We start from the raw sequence: 13743 nt of genomic DNA on the forward strand, positions 1-13743 counted from the left end.
CATTAGAGATGAAGCAATTCTGATCAAGTTAACACTTGATCAAGTGAACATTTCAGAGACCTGGCACAGTGGGACTGTGGGAAAAAGAGAACTAGCACTGTATTTTGAGAAGCAGTTGACTATTATAGCCTCTTCCAAAAAAGTTGTCAAAGCCTCACAAGGAAGGACGAAGGACTTTGGTTTCACCGCAATTGAAATGGTGAGTATGACCAAATCTGCAGTTTGCCAGGCATTTCTCTTTAAACTTGCCCCTTGCTCTTACCCATAGGTCAATACAACTGCTTTTACTACCATTCACTCAGTCAAGTGGGGAACTGATTGGAGCTAAACAAGCTTTTTAGGGATGGTTATCTTTTTTAGCTTGAATCAGTTCCAGAATTGGCCATGTGCTGAGTGGCACTGACATGAGGTAGGGCATGATGCCTGTGGACCTAGTTAAGCTGGAAAGTTTGACCAAAAGAAGCATTCTTCCAGTTCAGTGCTAAGCAAATGGAGAGGGAGGTTTGAAATCCAAGTCTCAGCATACAAGTTCTGCTGGGAAGCATTCAACTCACTTGCAAACAGGAGCATCTGAGGGTTGTGATCTTTGCATGTTTTCTCCCAGTGGTGGTGAAGGGATGAGATACTGACAATTTTATTTAAACATGTATTTCTTCTCTGTGAATAAACTTACATCTTGCTTTAGATTCCTCCTCCCACAAGCCACTTCACTTTCTTGTCTCACATTAATAAAAAAAAAAATTACATAGACTTTGCATGTAAAAAGGTGACTTAAAAATGCAAAAAGGCTCAACATTCCCTCCCCAAATCCTTTGGAGAATGAGTAATTTTCATGACTTCAAAAAGGCAAATATGGCACAAAAGAATGGAAATTAAGTTAAAAAAAAGAATTTTATAAATATTCTTCCTCTGTACAATTTTTCACAGCCCCATCCCTCCCACCCATTTTTATTCACATTTCTTCTTTTAATTCCCACCCTGATTTATTTTTAAATCATAAAATATATATTTTAAATCTGTTCATATTTTAAAATATTTACAGGAAAAGTTCCTTCTGTTGAGGTCATGAGGAGTCTGTACAAGGAGAGGGTGGAGGGGGATAGAGGTGAAAATAGCTTCGTTCTGTGGCAGGAGACGGAGGGCAACTTTCTTCTGCTGACATGTACTGACTGCGAGGTGTGGGTGGAGGGGGATAAGGGTCTGAGTCTGAATTTAAATCTATATAGTATTTGTTGGCCTTCCATCGACTAGTAGTATAGTCACTGTCACACACATCTGTGCTGCATGGGGTTGTGGGTGGAGCTATCCCTCGTATAAGGTATGGCCTGAAAAAAAAAAAAAAAAGCACATGCATTGGTTGCAATTTGGGGAAAAAGAAAGAAAGAGATTGAAAATGAACAGCTCTGTGTCCTCAGCCAAGATGCCTGCTCATTCATACTATGTGAGCCTTAATTCAGGTTTTCATAGGAACCGAACAAGAAGTACCTGAACTGTGTTAAATTTGAATGGCAGAACTACTCTCAGCCAGCAGTGCATTCTTGCAGCCCCTGACCACACAGAGGAGACCACCATGACCGTTTAACCCAGTCATTAACAAATAGGTTGACTCATCAAAGAGTTTTAAGATAAGCTTGAGGAACTGAACAGAAAACACCAATGTTCTCTATACAGGATGCTAAGTGACTGTTACATAGCAATATAATCTACATATATTGCATTATTACTCAGCAACACTGTATTGAAAAATGCTACACCCTGTTGTGTCAAAATAAGAACACAAAGCCAATGTTTAACATCAACACTGGCATAACCTCCATTTGAATGGTCACTTATTAAGAGAGGGAAAGGTTTTTTTGAACAAGGTACAGTCTGAACAAGAACATTTTGCTTAAGATCCAGAACTAAAGGACAGATCAATAGAAGATTTATCAAACCTTTTTATCTGAGCTGTACCTGTAAGAAGATCTCGTGGTTGAAGGAATGTTTGAGGAATAGAACATCTCTGCATTATACAAGGAGCGATCAGTAGCTGGGGAAGGAGGTGGGTTCAAGATCTAGGAAAAATAGGAAAAAGCAGTGCAAAAGTTTGGGTTAATTATACAACTCCACTTGTTTTGAAAATATTTATGTCTTCACCCTGTCACTCATCCTTCTTTTAGTTTTCTCTCCTTGCTGCTTGGGTGGGTTAATGCATTCTTAAAGACCACAGAAGTTAATTACGAGACTTTACTCTGGGCTTAGGTACACTGCAGGCCTTCAAAGTTCTCAAGAGTACAGGGAATTTACTTCCTTGCCACATGCGTTATTATGCTGGAAGGCTGGGGTAAAGTTGGAAATTAAACCTAGTTTTGCAGAATCTCTGTGCAATTCCTTGGACATAAGGACTGGTATCGTCAGCAGATGCTAATGGGAAACAAAGTCTGTTGCACTCCCAGCCCCTAAACATATCCCCAGTCAATAGTGGGGTCAGGAGGACAAGTTCCTTTACTAAAATTAATCAACTCCATTCTTCCCTTAAAACTTCCTTTTTACTGCTGTTCTGTAAGCATATCATTTTGGCAGTTCACAATGCAATGAGTTGAAGAGCTAAAAAATAGTTATAGCCTGCCCTACCCTTCGTGTGCATATACACGGTTGCTGGTAACCCTCACGCTAGGAAAACAGTTTATTATGCTTCAGAATCCTTTAGGATTCTTTCCCTAGCAGGAAGCAGAACCCCTGACACAGCCAGCAGGACACTGGCCTATAAACAAGGAGAGAACCTCATCCCTTTCTATGTGGAAAATTACAGCATTGCTGTTGGTGGTAGGGCCTTGCTATTGATGTGAGCATCTTGTAAACAGCCTGTCCTGGGCATTCTGCCAAGCCATGGCCTGCCACAGTGACCATGATAGCATCCTTCCTCTGCCTCTGCTCTTCTCTCATAATAGTACTGTAAAATCACTGGAGTGGAGATCATTGTTTGGTCTTCACTGTGCAGCATCTAGCAAAATGATTCTTGGCCATTGAGTTGAGCTCATCATTACTAATACTGACAAGCCCTGCATCTAGATTCATGTGAGGGGAGACAAGCTTGAAAATCACCCATGGCCAGCTGTGGCAATTGAAGAGTAATCGCCCCAAGAGTATCTTCCAGAAATCCTCTTCCTTGGAGGAGCACTGCATGCTACTTCTGAATTCTCTCCTACTAGCACCCTAGGCTGCATCAACACCACTTCGTGTTCAGATTAAATACAGCCAGGATGCCTGTCGCCAGGTTCTCAGGTTGTCCTGGTTCTGGCAAGGATAGAGTTAATTTCACAAGGAGCCAGGACGGGTGACCCAAGCTGGTGGGGGGCTATTCCATACCACCTGACATCATGCTCACCATAAAAGGGGGCTAGTTGGGCAGGGGCGGGTTCAGCGTGGCTCCGGGACAGGCCGAGCATCCAGTTGGTCGGTTGGTCCGTTGTTGGATCGGTAAATTGTTTTCTGTTGTCACCCATTGTGAATATCTGTTATCAGTACTGTTGTTGATTGTTTCCCTCTCCCTTGCTGTCCCAGTAAACTGTCCTTATCCCAACCCTCGAGGCTTTGCCGTTGTTTTCCCGTTCTCCTCCCCATCCTGCCGGGGGAGGGGTGAGCCAGCGGCGCGGTGAGCCAGCGGTGCGTGGTGCTCAGCTGCCAGCTTCTTTCCTCTTTCAAGAGTTATTTAAGGGGGTTTTTTTATATAAATTCAGCTAAGGTTTTTTTTGTTCATCCTTTTTACTGTAGCACTGACACATCAATCAGTTACTAGCATGAAATTGTTCAGCATGTTAACAGAGACACTGGTGAAGCATGAGACAAGCTGAGTTAGGTGGGCTGCTGAGTTCCAAATGTCTGCTAGCTGTGACTAGCTTCCTGACAGCTTCATTGAGAAGGTAATGCAAAAAATAAATAATCAATTTTACCTTATCAATAGATAAACTCACAAGCCTCTCTTTTCCACCTCTGTTCTTAAAGAGAGTGCACATTTGCTACTGGTTAAAACACTATCAATTAAAATGCCCATAGCATAACAGTTTATATGTAAACACAAATGCACATATATCCACACAGTATGTGGGCTTCCTGATCAAATACTACTGAAAAATCACCTCAATAACTAGCAGATTGCCTCTGCAAGCTTGTGTGAACAGAATGTATGTACTGCTCAGAAGCACTAAGGAAAAAAACCTATCATTTGACAAAATGCTGGCAAACAGTAATCTTTGTATGTCTCTCCTACATATTCTTAGAGAATCATTTCCATTAATTCTAAACATCTTTGAATTTAGGAAACTCTGATATGGGGACTAAAATTCTGTCACTTCCAATAGTTAAAAGCCAGAAGTGGAGCTAAATTACAGCTGAAAAAACCCAGGCAAAGTAACCTCTGCTGAAAACCTCTGTTTTCTCCCAGTGCACACACTTGGTTTTCTGAATCAACAATCGACACTACGTAAAGAGCAAGCCAAGCTTATTTCACATGCATTTGCATTACAGTCCTGCCGCAGTTTGTCTTTTTACTCCATGTTGTGCCTGCAGCATTATAAAGTGCAAAATGCAATCAGAGTTTACAAAGAACAAAGGTGGCAACTCCAAAGGAGTCAAGACGGAAGAACAGAAGTGCCCAGGAACAACCTGGGTATCACTCTAATAACAAAACATTTCAGACACCATATAGCATTGTGTAATCCCGATTGACTTCAACAAAGCCCGTCTGCGAAGTTCAGTGCGTGTCGGACTGGGCCTGTACATCATAAACAGTAACCCAAGAACAACCATTATTAACATTCTATTTAGTAGCACAAATTTTCATCTTCCTTTTCTTCAGAAGTGGGAGATATCCAATTCACAGGTATATTTTCAAGACATACCTGTGGGTAGAAAGTGGCTTTAGTGCTGGATGAGCTACTCGAAGAGGCTCCAGTAACATGGTTTCTGTCATATAAGGGGGCACCACTGCTTCCTCCCATGAGACTCATGGAGCTAATCATGGACTTTCCACAAGAGATGCCTGCAGTGAGACAGGAAAACAAGGTTAGGTAAACCACAATTTTACCTACCAATGCAAAACAGAAAATAAATCCACAGTTTGGCAAACCCATTGTCACTTTGGGAACAGTGTTTATTTAAAAACTTCAGGATTACAAGAAACAATATATTCTATAAAGAAAATATCTCACTCCCAGACCACCTATTATCTCACCACAGCACTTAACTCCTCACAACCTGCTCTTACACTCTGCTGAGAAAGGAATCTCCAGAATAGTTTATCCAAACTTGTCACCCAACTCATTAACTAAGAAATTTTCCAATTAAACAAACACAAGCATTTGCAAAAAAACCCATTATATATTGGCCAAGAAAAACAAGCTAGAGAGCTCCAATGTTTTCATTTCCATCCAAAGAAATTCAATTGCAAGTACATGAAGAACAGCAAAAAATAATTATTTTTATTGAAGAAAATCACTGCTTAAACTGAAAATCAGCAGAAGCAAAAGGAAGGAAACCTGGGTGACAGGAAAAGGGAAGACAACATTCTCCAGTCTGTTTTACTCTAATATACACTTAAATCAGATAATACATTTTCAGCTTCTTCCTGTCACATTATTCAGTGCTAATGGGAGAGTTTAGTTTGGGAAGTTTACAGAATTTTTTCAGATGCAGGAAATATTTATTACAAGCAGAGTGACTATTTATGATCATTATTCATGACTATTTATCTTTTTTTGGAAATGCCATGGTATTAGGAACCAATGTCTTTTCTTGAGAATTAACATCAATGGTAATATTTTCAGCTGTTGTAACTTGTCACAGCAATATGGATTAGAAAAAAACTAAAAAATATAAATGAGAATCAAAATGACAGCTTAGTTTAGCACCTATAGAGGTACAGATGTAAACCACTGATACTTGCTTTAATTGAAAAAGCTTTAGTGCGAAGTCCAATTTAAAACACTCTGCAAAGATTCCACCTGGAATGATTTCATCCTCAAATTTTATTTCTTGCAACAAAAACCTTTTGACAACCATAAAAACATAATTTAAGCAGGAACAGCTGACCACAGTCATTAAAGTGTGAGAAAGGCTAAACCGAAGTTGCATCTGGCTATCTTCAAAGCCATGGCTAGAAGAAAAAAACAATTAGCACATCTCAAAAACTTGTTAAATATGAAGAAGTGCCACATCTTTTCATTTGTCTTTATCATCTATCTGATTTTCAGCTGACATGAAAAGCAGACTCCAAGTACTCCGAAGTACGGATTTCCTGTATTCTGACCCTGTCTGGCAGATTTACAGGCAAACATTTACTTTCCAGCTTCCTGAACAATATGAAGAGATATTCTTTCTTCTCAGAGCTTTGTAGTTAAGGATTTGCTATTTCCTCTATGAAAAGTATATTTTACACTTGGAAAATAATTTGAGGTACATCATTTAAGTGTTTACTTTGATGTCTATGAGGTTTACTGGGTTCTTTATTAGCTGAATATCCTGAGCTTTATGTACACTTCAAGTCCTCCTTCCATCTCAGCATCATAGCTGCAGATACTGCTCCAAATGGATGCTTTGAGTCCTCTGTGAGGTAGAGAAGCTTTGCTGTTTTACAGATGAAGGTTGAATAAATACTTTGTCCAAAAGCAAATAGAAAAGCTGTCTCAGAGATGGGCTAAACCAAAGGGGATGTTTTCATTATGCTTCAGGCAATGAACAGTCAGACTACAAAACCATACACAGACTGCTTGTGTTCTTCCACATTTGCTGTTGTAACTTCGGGGAGGGAGGTTTATCCCCTGCTTTTTTGTATTACAGTAAACTAAGCTGCTTCACTTCTTTCCTCTGCTGCTTTCCACTGTGTAATGACTTATCCATCCCAAGCAGACAGGACAAAACTGTGTAAAGACCTTTGATGGACAGGATAGAAACAAGGACATCTGAGTACAAGACACAAAGAACAACTCAACAGAGTTCTCACTAGAACGCTGAATGGCACAGGTATTCTTAGTTTCCAATATTGCATTTGGTTCACTATGCTTCGTAGTGTTTTGCAGGCCTTAGCTAAGAAATACCATGCAAAACCCAGGCTTTATTACATACACCAGAATGAACTATTTAAAGAGGATGTTTTCACTGGCAAAATACTGTAGCTTTTCTATCAAAAAGATAGATACCTGCACAGATGTACACTAGCTCAAAAACTGAATTTGAAAATCTAGCAAGATGCCTAATGAAATGTGTCTAATAATTTTTGCATATCTGATCCAAATGACAGATTTATACCAAAACCACTGAGCAGATAACACCACCTCATTTCTGCTCTTTGACAACTCCTCATCTAGCACTCTTAATAACCTGTAAAACTCCAAATCCAGACAATGTAATGGTACTGATTAGATGCAAGGTCTTTTCCATCCTTACCAGTAAAAGTGCCATGTTGAGAACTCCCTGGAGCAATAAAATTAAGAGGGACATGAGGGGTGCCACTGACATATTCATGTGGAAAAGGACTATTGGGCCCAGCATAGCGCTGACACACCACTCGCTGGCAAACAAAGTACATTCCTCCCATGACAAAAAGTGACAGTATTATACCAATGACAGGACCGATGGCACTGCTGTGTGGTTGTGACTCATCTGAGGCTGGCTTTGTTTTTTCTGGAAAGACAGGAGAAAAATAAAAAAAGGAGGTCATTAAACATGGGGTAATATATACATTGCTGTCCTGGAGCTCATGCAGTAAATCAGTCAGCTTACAGTCATTCACATAGTGTCTTTGAAAGTACCTGCATCAAACTCAGGCGTCTATAACTCCATATATTCTGATTCAACGCACAAGACTTCATGCCTCCTCTTCCTCTCCAGGTACATAAGGCAGTATTAGCAAGGAACTCGCCTTTCTGTCTAGCAGTTCATCTCATAACAGGATTACTTATCATCCTGATATAACAGCCTAGAAAGTTTTGTTTTCTTCCCCAGACAAAGTCTATGGGTTAAGGATATAGGATACTTAGAAACATCAAGTTCTTAATCAGAGAGGAATCTGCTCTCTCAAAAGCCATCTGGGCTAGCAATAACATTAAAAAATTAAAAGATTTTACCAGTAGGGAAGCCACCATATGTATTAAGCAGTGGATGTCTTCCTAGCTAATATAGGCCTTAAAACAGAATACTTTTCCTTCCTAAAATATGCTTTCTAAAAAAAAAAAAAAAAACTTACAAAATGGAAGGAAAACACAATCCAGAATATCTCAAATACTTTCTACTTCTTATTTATTTTTCCCTTGTATAGCCCACTGCTGCAGTATTTGAGATGAGCTTACATATCAGATCTCCCCTCTGATTGAGAGTAACACATTCAAAATTCTTGCCAGATAAACCTGACACCTGTTTTTCGCATATGTGACATTCTTCAGTGAAAATTATTTTCCCACATGACTCACACATTTATAATTTTATTTTTTTACATACACAAATATATATACTCATAAAGTGAAAAAATAAAAATAAACTTGGCCAAAGCCTATCATGTTCAGATCAGACTATAGACCCCTTCCTTCCTTAATGAAGTTGAAAGAAATGAAATGGTTCATGTAAGATTCAAGCTTCACTTCATAAAATTTCTTTCCAGTGGTTTTGGTTCATTCCCTTCAGTGGAAGGGAATGAAAAACAATTGACATTTGAGAAGGAAGATAACAGAAATATAAAGATATACCAATAAACTCTTAACAGCTCAGCATCAAAAATTAATTTCTGACTTAAAGTCTTTATCTACTTTTCATACTTACTAGTGCATGACAGCTTTTATGTCAGCTAAGGCCCTAACTTTCACATAGTCAGATTAGTTCAGATATGATATGAAAAAAAAGCAAAGCCAAAATTAAAACATGTTCCCAAATTAGCTAATTTAAAACACACAATTCTCATTTTGGTTAAACCTAGCTTCTTCTGAATGCAAGATCCTTATCTAGAAAGTAGCAATCATTTTTATTCCCTACTTGAGTTCTTCCCCTCAGTCAAGCAAGAAACCACAGAATGCTCTGTTCCATAAAGAGACTCCAGAGGAGATGGTCTTATGTCTACATAAAGACACATTTAAATCAGTTAAGACCTAATTGCAGGACTGGACCCAAAGTGCAAACAGGAAACAGCTGCATTAACTTGGCAGCACAAAATTTTGCCAAGTGCACAAAGAAAATAAACTTAAAAAAAAGGAAGAGGTGGCTTTACATTATCCAGGGAATTGGGGGAACTGGGTGAGAGCTAAATGGAAGAAGTGGGAGAATCATGAGAAGCATGTTCTGTTTGAAATTTTTGACAGGAGAGCTAAACAGATTTTGTCGCTATTCTTTTAGCCTTTTCACCACTTGGGCACCTTTCACCACTCATGCTCATGAAATACACTTTTCCTTGCTGTACCTACTGCAAGGGTGGAAGGAAGAAACATGGTTACCCTGACCAGACCTGGTGCCCTCTGCTCTCATCGCAGCAGTAACACAGCTTCTGACAACTGGTGCTTCAAAACCTGACAAGACTCTGAGACATTAAAAACCTCGCAATTAGCCAAGGTCCTATAGGCAACATTATTAAGCAAAGTGCTTAATACAAACATAAACACAACGTATTTGTTCAGAATGAATTACCAACAGATAGCACATCTGTGTTCCAACTATTTTGCTAAACCACTCCTGAGCTACTAAATGCTCCCTTTTTCTGCCCCATTGCCTGAAAACTTCATGCACTAGTCACCCTGATGGCGCAAAAAGAGAGAAATTGCAAGCAGAGCACAAGTGAGTGAATTTTACTGTTCACTTTGCACTGCAAAATAACACACCCCGCTAAGGACTAATATAGCAACTGCCATCAGTGCGTCTGTAACCTGCATATACCTACTGCCATGAGAATTCAAAGTAACATTTTGCCCAGAAAAATCAAGGTCTCTCCTTATGTTCTTTTCCTACTTGCACCTTAAGAGACCAGCTTGTGGTGTCTTGTGGACACTTGCTCATTGCATGCTAGTTCCTCCACATAATTAGCCTCCAGCTTGACCCTGTAATTGCAGTGGACAGGGCTGCATATTTTTAAAAGCTACCCCAAGCTTAGCAGCAGCTCTGCAAGCTCCAAGGTACTGAGCATAATAGAATCAGGTCCACCCGGGTATAGATCTGAAGGCCCACCTAAACAAGGCAGTGTTGTATGCCATATAGCATTTTAGAACTAGCTTGAAGTAACATTGGAATTTCAGTTCATCTTCACTACTGCTGTTCTTGCATTACCCAGAATAATAGCATTACAGACTTGCCATTCCATGCTGCAATCTCACACTCTTTTGCCACACAGACCAATGGAAGAACATGACTATTTAGCAGCCAAATACAACTGTGAGAGTATTTGGTCAAGATTTACTGGGCTTTCCCAAAAGAAAGACTGGGGCTCTGCATGGGGATATAGGACATTATGCCTGAACACACCACTTGAATCTCAAGGAAAGACATCTCACCACACATAAGCTCATCAGAACCGTCAATGCAATCTGGAAAGGAGTCACACTGTTGCTTCAGAACGATGCACTGGCCGCTTGCACATCGGAACTGATTGGGTAGACAAATTGCTGCACAGAAGGAAAAAAAAGAGTTAAGTACTACTTGCATGGAGCATTTGAGCATCTTAAGAAACCAAGTGAGACATGAAGCCACAGTGCATTTTATATTATCACCAGGTAGGCACCAGAACACCTGCTTTGCTGCTGCGGGTAAAATGCAAGTCTACATTTCTCTGGTTCTTCCTTCCAACATCCTACTCGGTGGGGCTAAAATAAAACACTGATCCCAGTAACTCCCCATCCTATATTCAGAAGCCTCTGTTTCAGCAAAAAGGACTTGTTAATTACTTTTGGAATCTCCATCAAATCAAAGCATATTAAATGATCAGTAAAGAGACTGTCTTACTAGAGCTAGTAATCAGCAGTTCTGGAAGGTTCGCACTATAGATTATTCAATGCAAAAAGAAGAAAGATTCTTTTCTTCTGGAGGAGAAGATCCACATTCATGTTTTGGATCACAGCATTGGTGGTGTGAAATGATCCTCCTGAATAGCCACACTTACTTTGCCATGGTCCAGTTTGCAGAGCAGTTCTCATGTAAGAGAACTAAATTATCTATGGAGAAAAAAACTTAGCAAGAAGCTCCAAATGCATCAGCCCCTGATTTGGACTGTTATGCTCCCAGTAAGTTGCATGCAGCTCCACAAGGTCCTACTGTGCATACAAAACACACACATGTTGACAGAAGGCTCTAAAAGCATCTAGAGCTCTCATGATACCAGTTAGATTCTTGCACTATGAGAAGTACTAAGTTCTGTGTGCACTTTCCTATTTGCCAATGACTGTCAGCCCTCTATTTATTTTTGCACCTGTCTGCTGCTCCTTTGTCTTCCATCAAGACTTCTGTCTTAATGTCCTTTTCCCTTCTTACGTGCTGTACCTTCTGTTGTTGTCCTGCCTTGTTGGACTCCCTGTTTCTTCTTAATTCAGCAATGGACTACTTGGAGCACTGAACCAGTGTTGTGCAGATGAAGTTTCTTCAGTGGCATGGTAATCCAGTTGCAATATCAAGAAACTGTTAACCTTGTGACTTCCACTGGATATGAGAGGACCAGCTAGCAGTGCCACATTAAATTCAAGAAGATGAAAGCCACAGTCTTGAAGATGTGGGACAAGAACCATGAACATATCCAAGGACATTTCTTTTGGCCACTACCAGTCTGCAACCCCCGTACCAATGCTTCAGAATCAACTCTCCAAAATCATGCCTTGGAAAAACAGGGGACAGAAGCAGCAGCTTGGATAGAATCAAGGCATTGAACTCAGACCTATGGAAAGGCAGTGAATATCACTGCTCTGACCAGAAGGCAATTTTTCTGATGCATGAGGTATAGTAGAAAAGTTCTGTTAAGCCTAGTTAACCTAACCACCTTAATAAACCTCATATAAAGAACTACATGCCACCTCCCCTTCCACAAACACAGTAGGTTATAGGCTGATGCACATTAAGGGATAAGAAAGGCCTATCAGTTTTATTTTTCTTAGGAATGCACTCAGGCCTTGGCCTGTAAAAATTCCTGACGACTACAGAGGCCATGTTTTCCACGTCTCTGTCATTGTTTACCCCCAGCTGGTAGCTGAGCACCACGCAGCTGCTTGCTCACTCCTCCCCAGCACCCTCCCTCCAGTGGGGTGGGGAGGACAATTGGAAGAAAAAGGTAAAACTTGTGGGTTGGGATAAGGACAGTTTACTGGGACAGCAAAGGAAGAGGAAAATAACAACAACAGTACTTAGAATATACAAAATGGGTGACAACACTCTATACACTCAGACCATTCCCAGAGCCGGTCTTGGAGCCACGTCGCCCCTCCCCAACTAGTCCCCTTTTATGCTGAGCATGATGTCATATGGTATAGAATATCCCTTTGGCTAGTTTGTGTCAGCTGTCCTGGCTGTGTCCCCTGCCAGCTTCTTGTGAAAATTAACTCTATCCTAGCCAAAATCAGGATATTATCCACTCCTTATTCTATACCATCAAGCCCAGATCCTACACTTCCAATTAATCACCACTGCTTTCCCTGTCTTTGATTGATATATATATATATACACACACACATACACAGATATAATTTCCTTAGTCTGTAGGCCATCCCTCTAAAATGTCCGTTGAGTTCATTTAGTCCTTGACTTTGGGCTCCATCTGTTGTAACCATCTTTCAGGGCAGGAGAGATGGTGTGTGGTGTCAGATTTTTGCATGTCGCATCCAGAGCTCGCAGCTGGTATATCTGATGTGGTCCATGCTCACAGTCTGCGGCTTGATGATGTCAATTTCAAGGAAGTTGCTGGGTGCTGGTTGCTGAAGTCAGTTCTGGTTTCATCATCATGGCACCCTTAATTTGGGTGATTCTTACTGTAATACCTTTGATATAGCATATAGCAATTGTAGCAATGATAATATACAATGGCAAGGCTATTTAGCAATTAACATCATACAATTTAATTTATTGTCTATTCTCACCCAAAATCAAATCCCCTTGAGGTACACATCTGACTTCCCCATCCTTCCGCATCACTCACCAAGTGCACCCAGGTCCTAGAGCAAAAGCAATCCCAAGGATGGGTTTGCCTTTGCTTGAAGCACGGATAACCCAGACTGTCTTCCCCAACATATTCTTCATGCACACTATGGGGACTTCATCTCCTTCTACAGTACGTGGAAGTTTTGATTGGGCAGGGTCAGGTCAATTAGTAGACTCCCAAGTGTTAAGTAACCAGGTGGCCTTTGCTAAATACATATGTATGAAGGTCTCACCAACCATTGCTCTCAGTGTAGTCTTTAGCAGCTGATTGTAGCATTCAATTTTCCCGGAGGGAGGTGCATGACAGGGGATGTGACACACCCACTCAATGCCATGTTCTTTGGCCCAGGTGTCTATGAGGTTGTTCCAAAAATGAGTCCCATTGTCTGACTCAATTCTTTCTGGGATGCCATGTCACCACAAGACTTGCTTTTCAAGGCCCAGGACAGTGTTCCAGGCGGTGGCATGGGGCACGGGATATATTTCCAGCCACCTGGTGGTTGCTTCCACCATTGTTAGCACATGGGACTTGCCTTGGCGGGTTTGTGGGAGTGTGATGTAATCAATCTGCCATGCCTCCCCATATTTATATTTCAGCCATTGTCCTCCATACCACAG

General features: G+C 40.6%; 1 protein-coding gene across 5 annotated transcripts in view; it reads right to left on the reverse strand.

The window, feature by feature from the left end:
• Window positions 1-632: 632 nt before the first annotated feature.
• The window catches only part of LRP5 (LDL receptor related protein 5), a 248493-nt gene continuing 235382 nt past the window's right edge, over window positions 633-13743 (reverse strand). For all 5 annotated transcript variants that reach the window (XM_075754764.1, XM_075754765.1, XM_075754766.1 and 2 more), the window contains 5 exons: window positions 10503-10613; window positions 7423-7659; window positions 4881-5020; window positions 1954-2054; window positions 633-1325 (listed from right to left, as the gene is read on the reverse strand). In XM_075754764.1, coding sequence (XP_075610879.1) covers window positions 1064-1325; window positions 1954-2054; window positions 4881-5020; window positions 7423-7659; window positions 10503-10613 — 851 coding nt within the window. In that variant the 3' untranslated portion in view covers window positions 633-1063. The remainder of the gene's footprint in view (window positions 1326-1953; window positions 2055-4880; window positions 5021-7422; window positions 7660-10502; window positions 10614-13743) is intronic.

The sequence above is a fragment of the Balearica regulorum genome, chromosome 5 (assembly GCF_011004875.1).
Source record: "Balearica regulorum gibbericeps isolate bBalReg1 chromosome 5, bBalReg1.pri, whole genome shotgun sequence".
Taxonomy (NCBI): Eukaryota; Metazoa; Chordata; class Aves; order Gruiformes; family Gruidae; genus Balearica; species Balearica regulorum.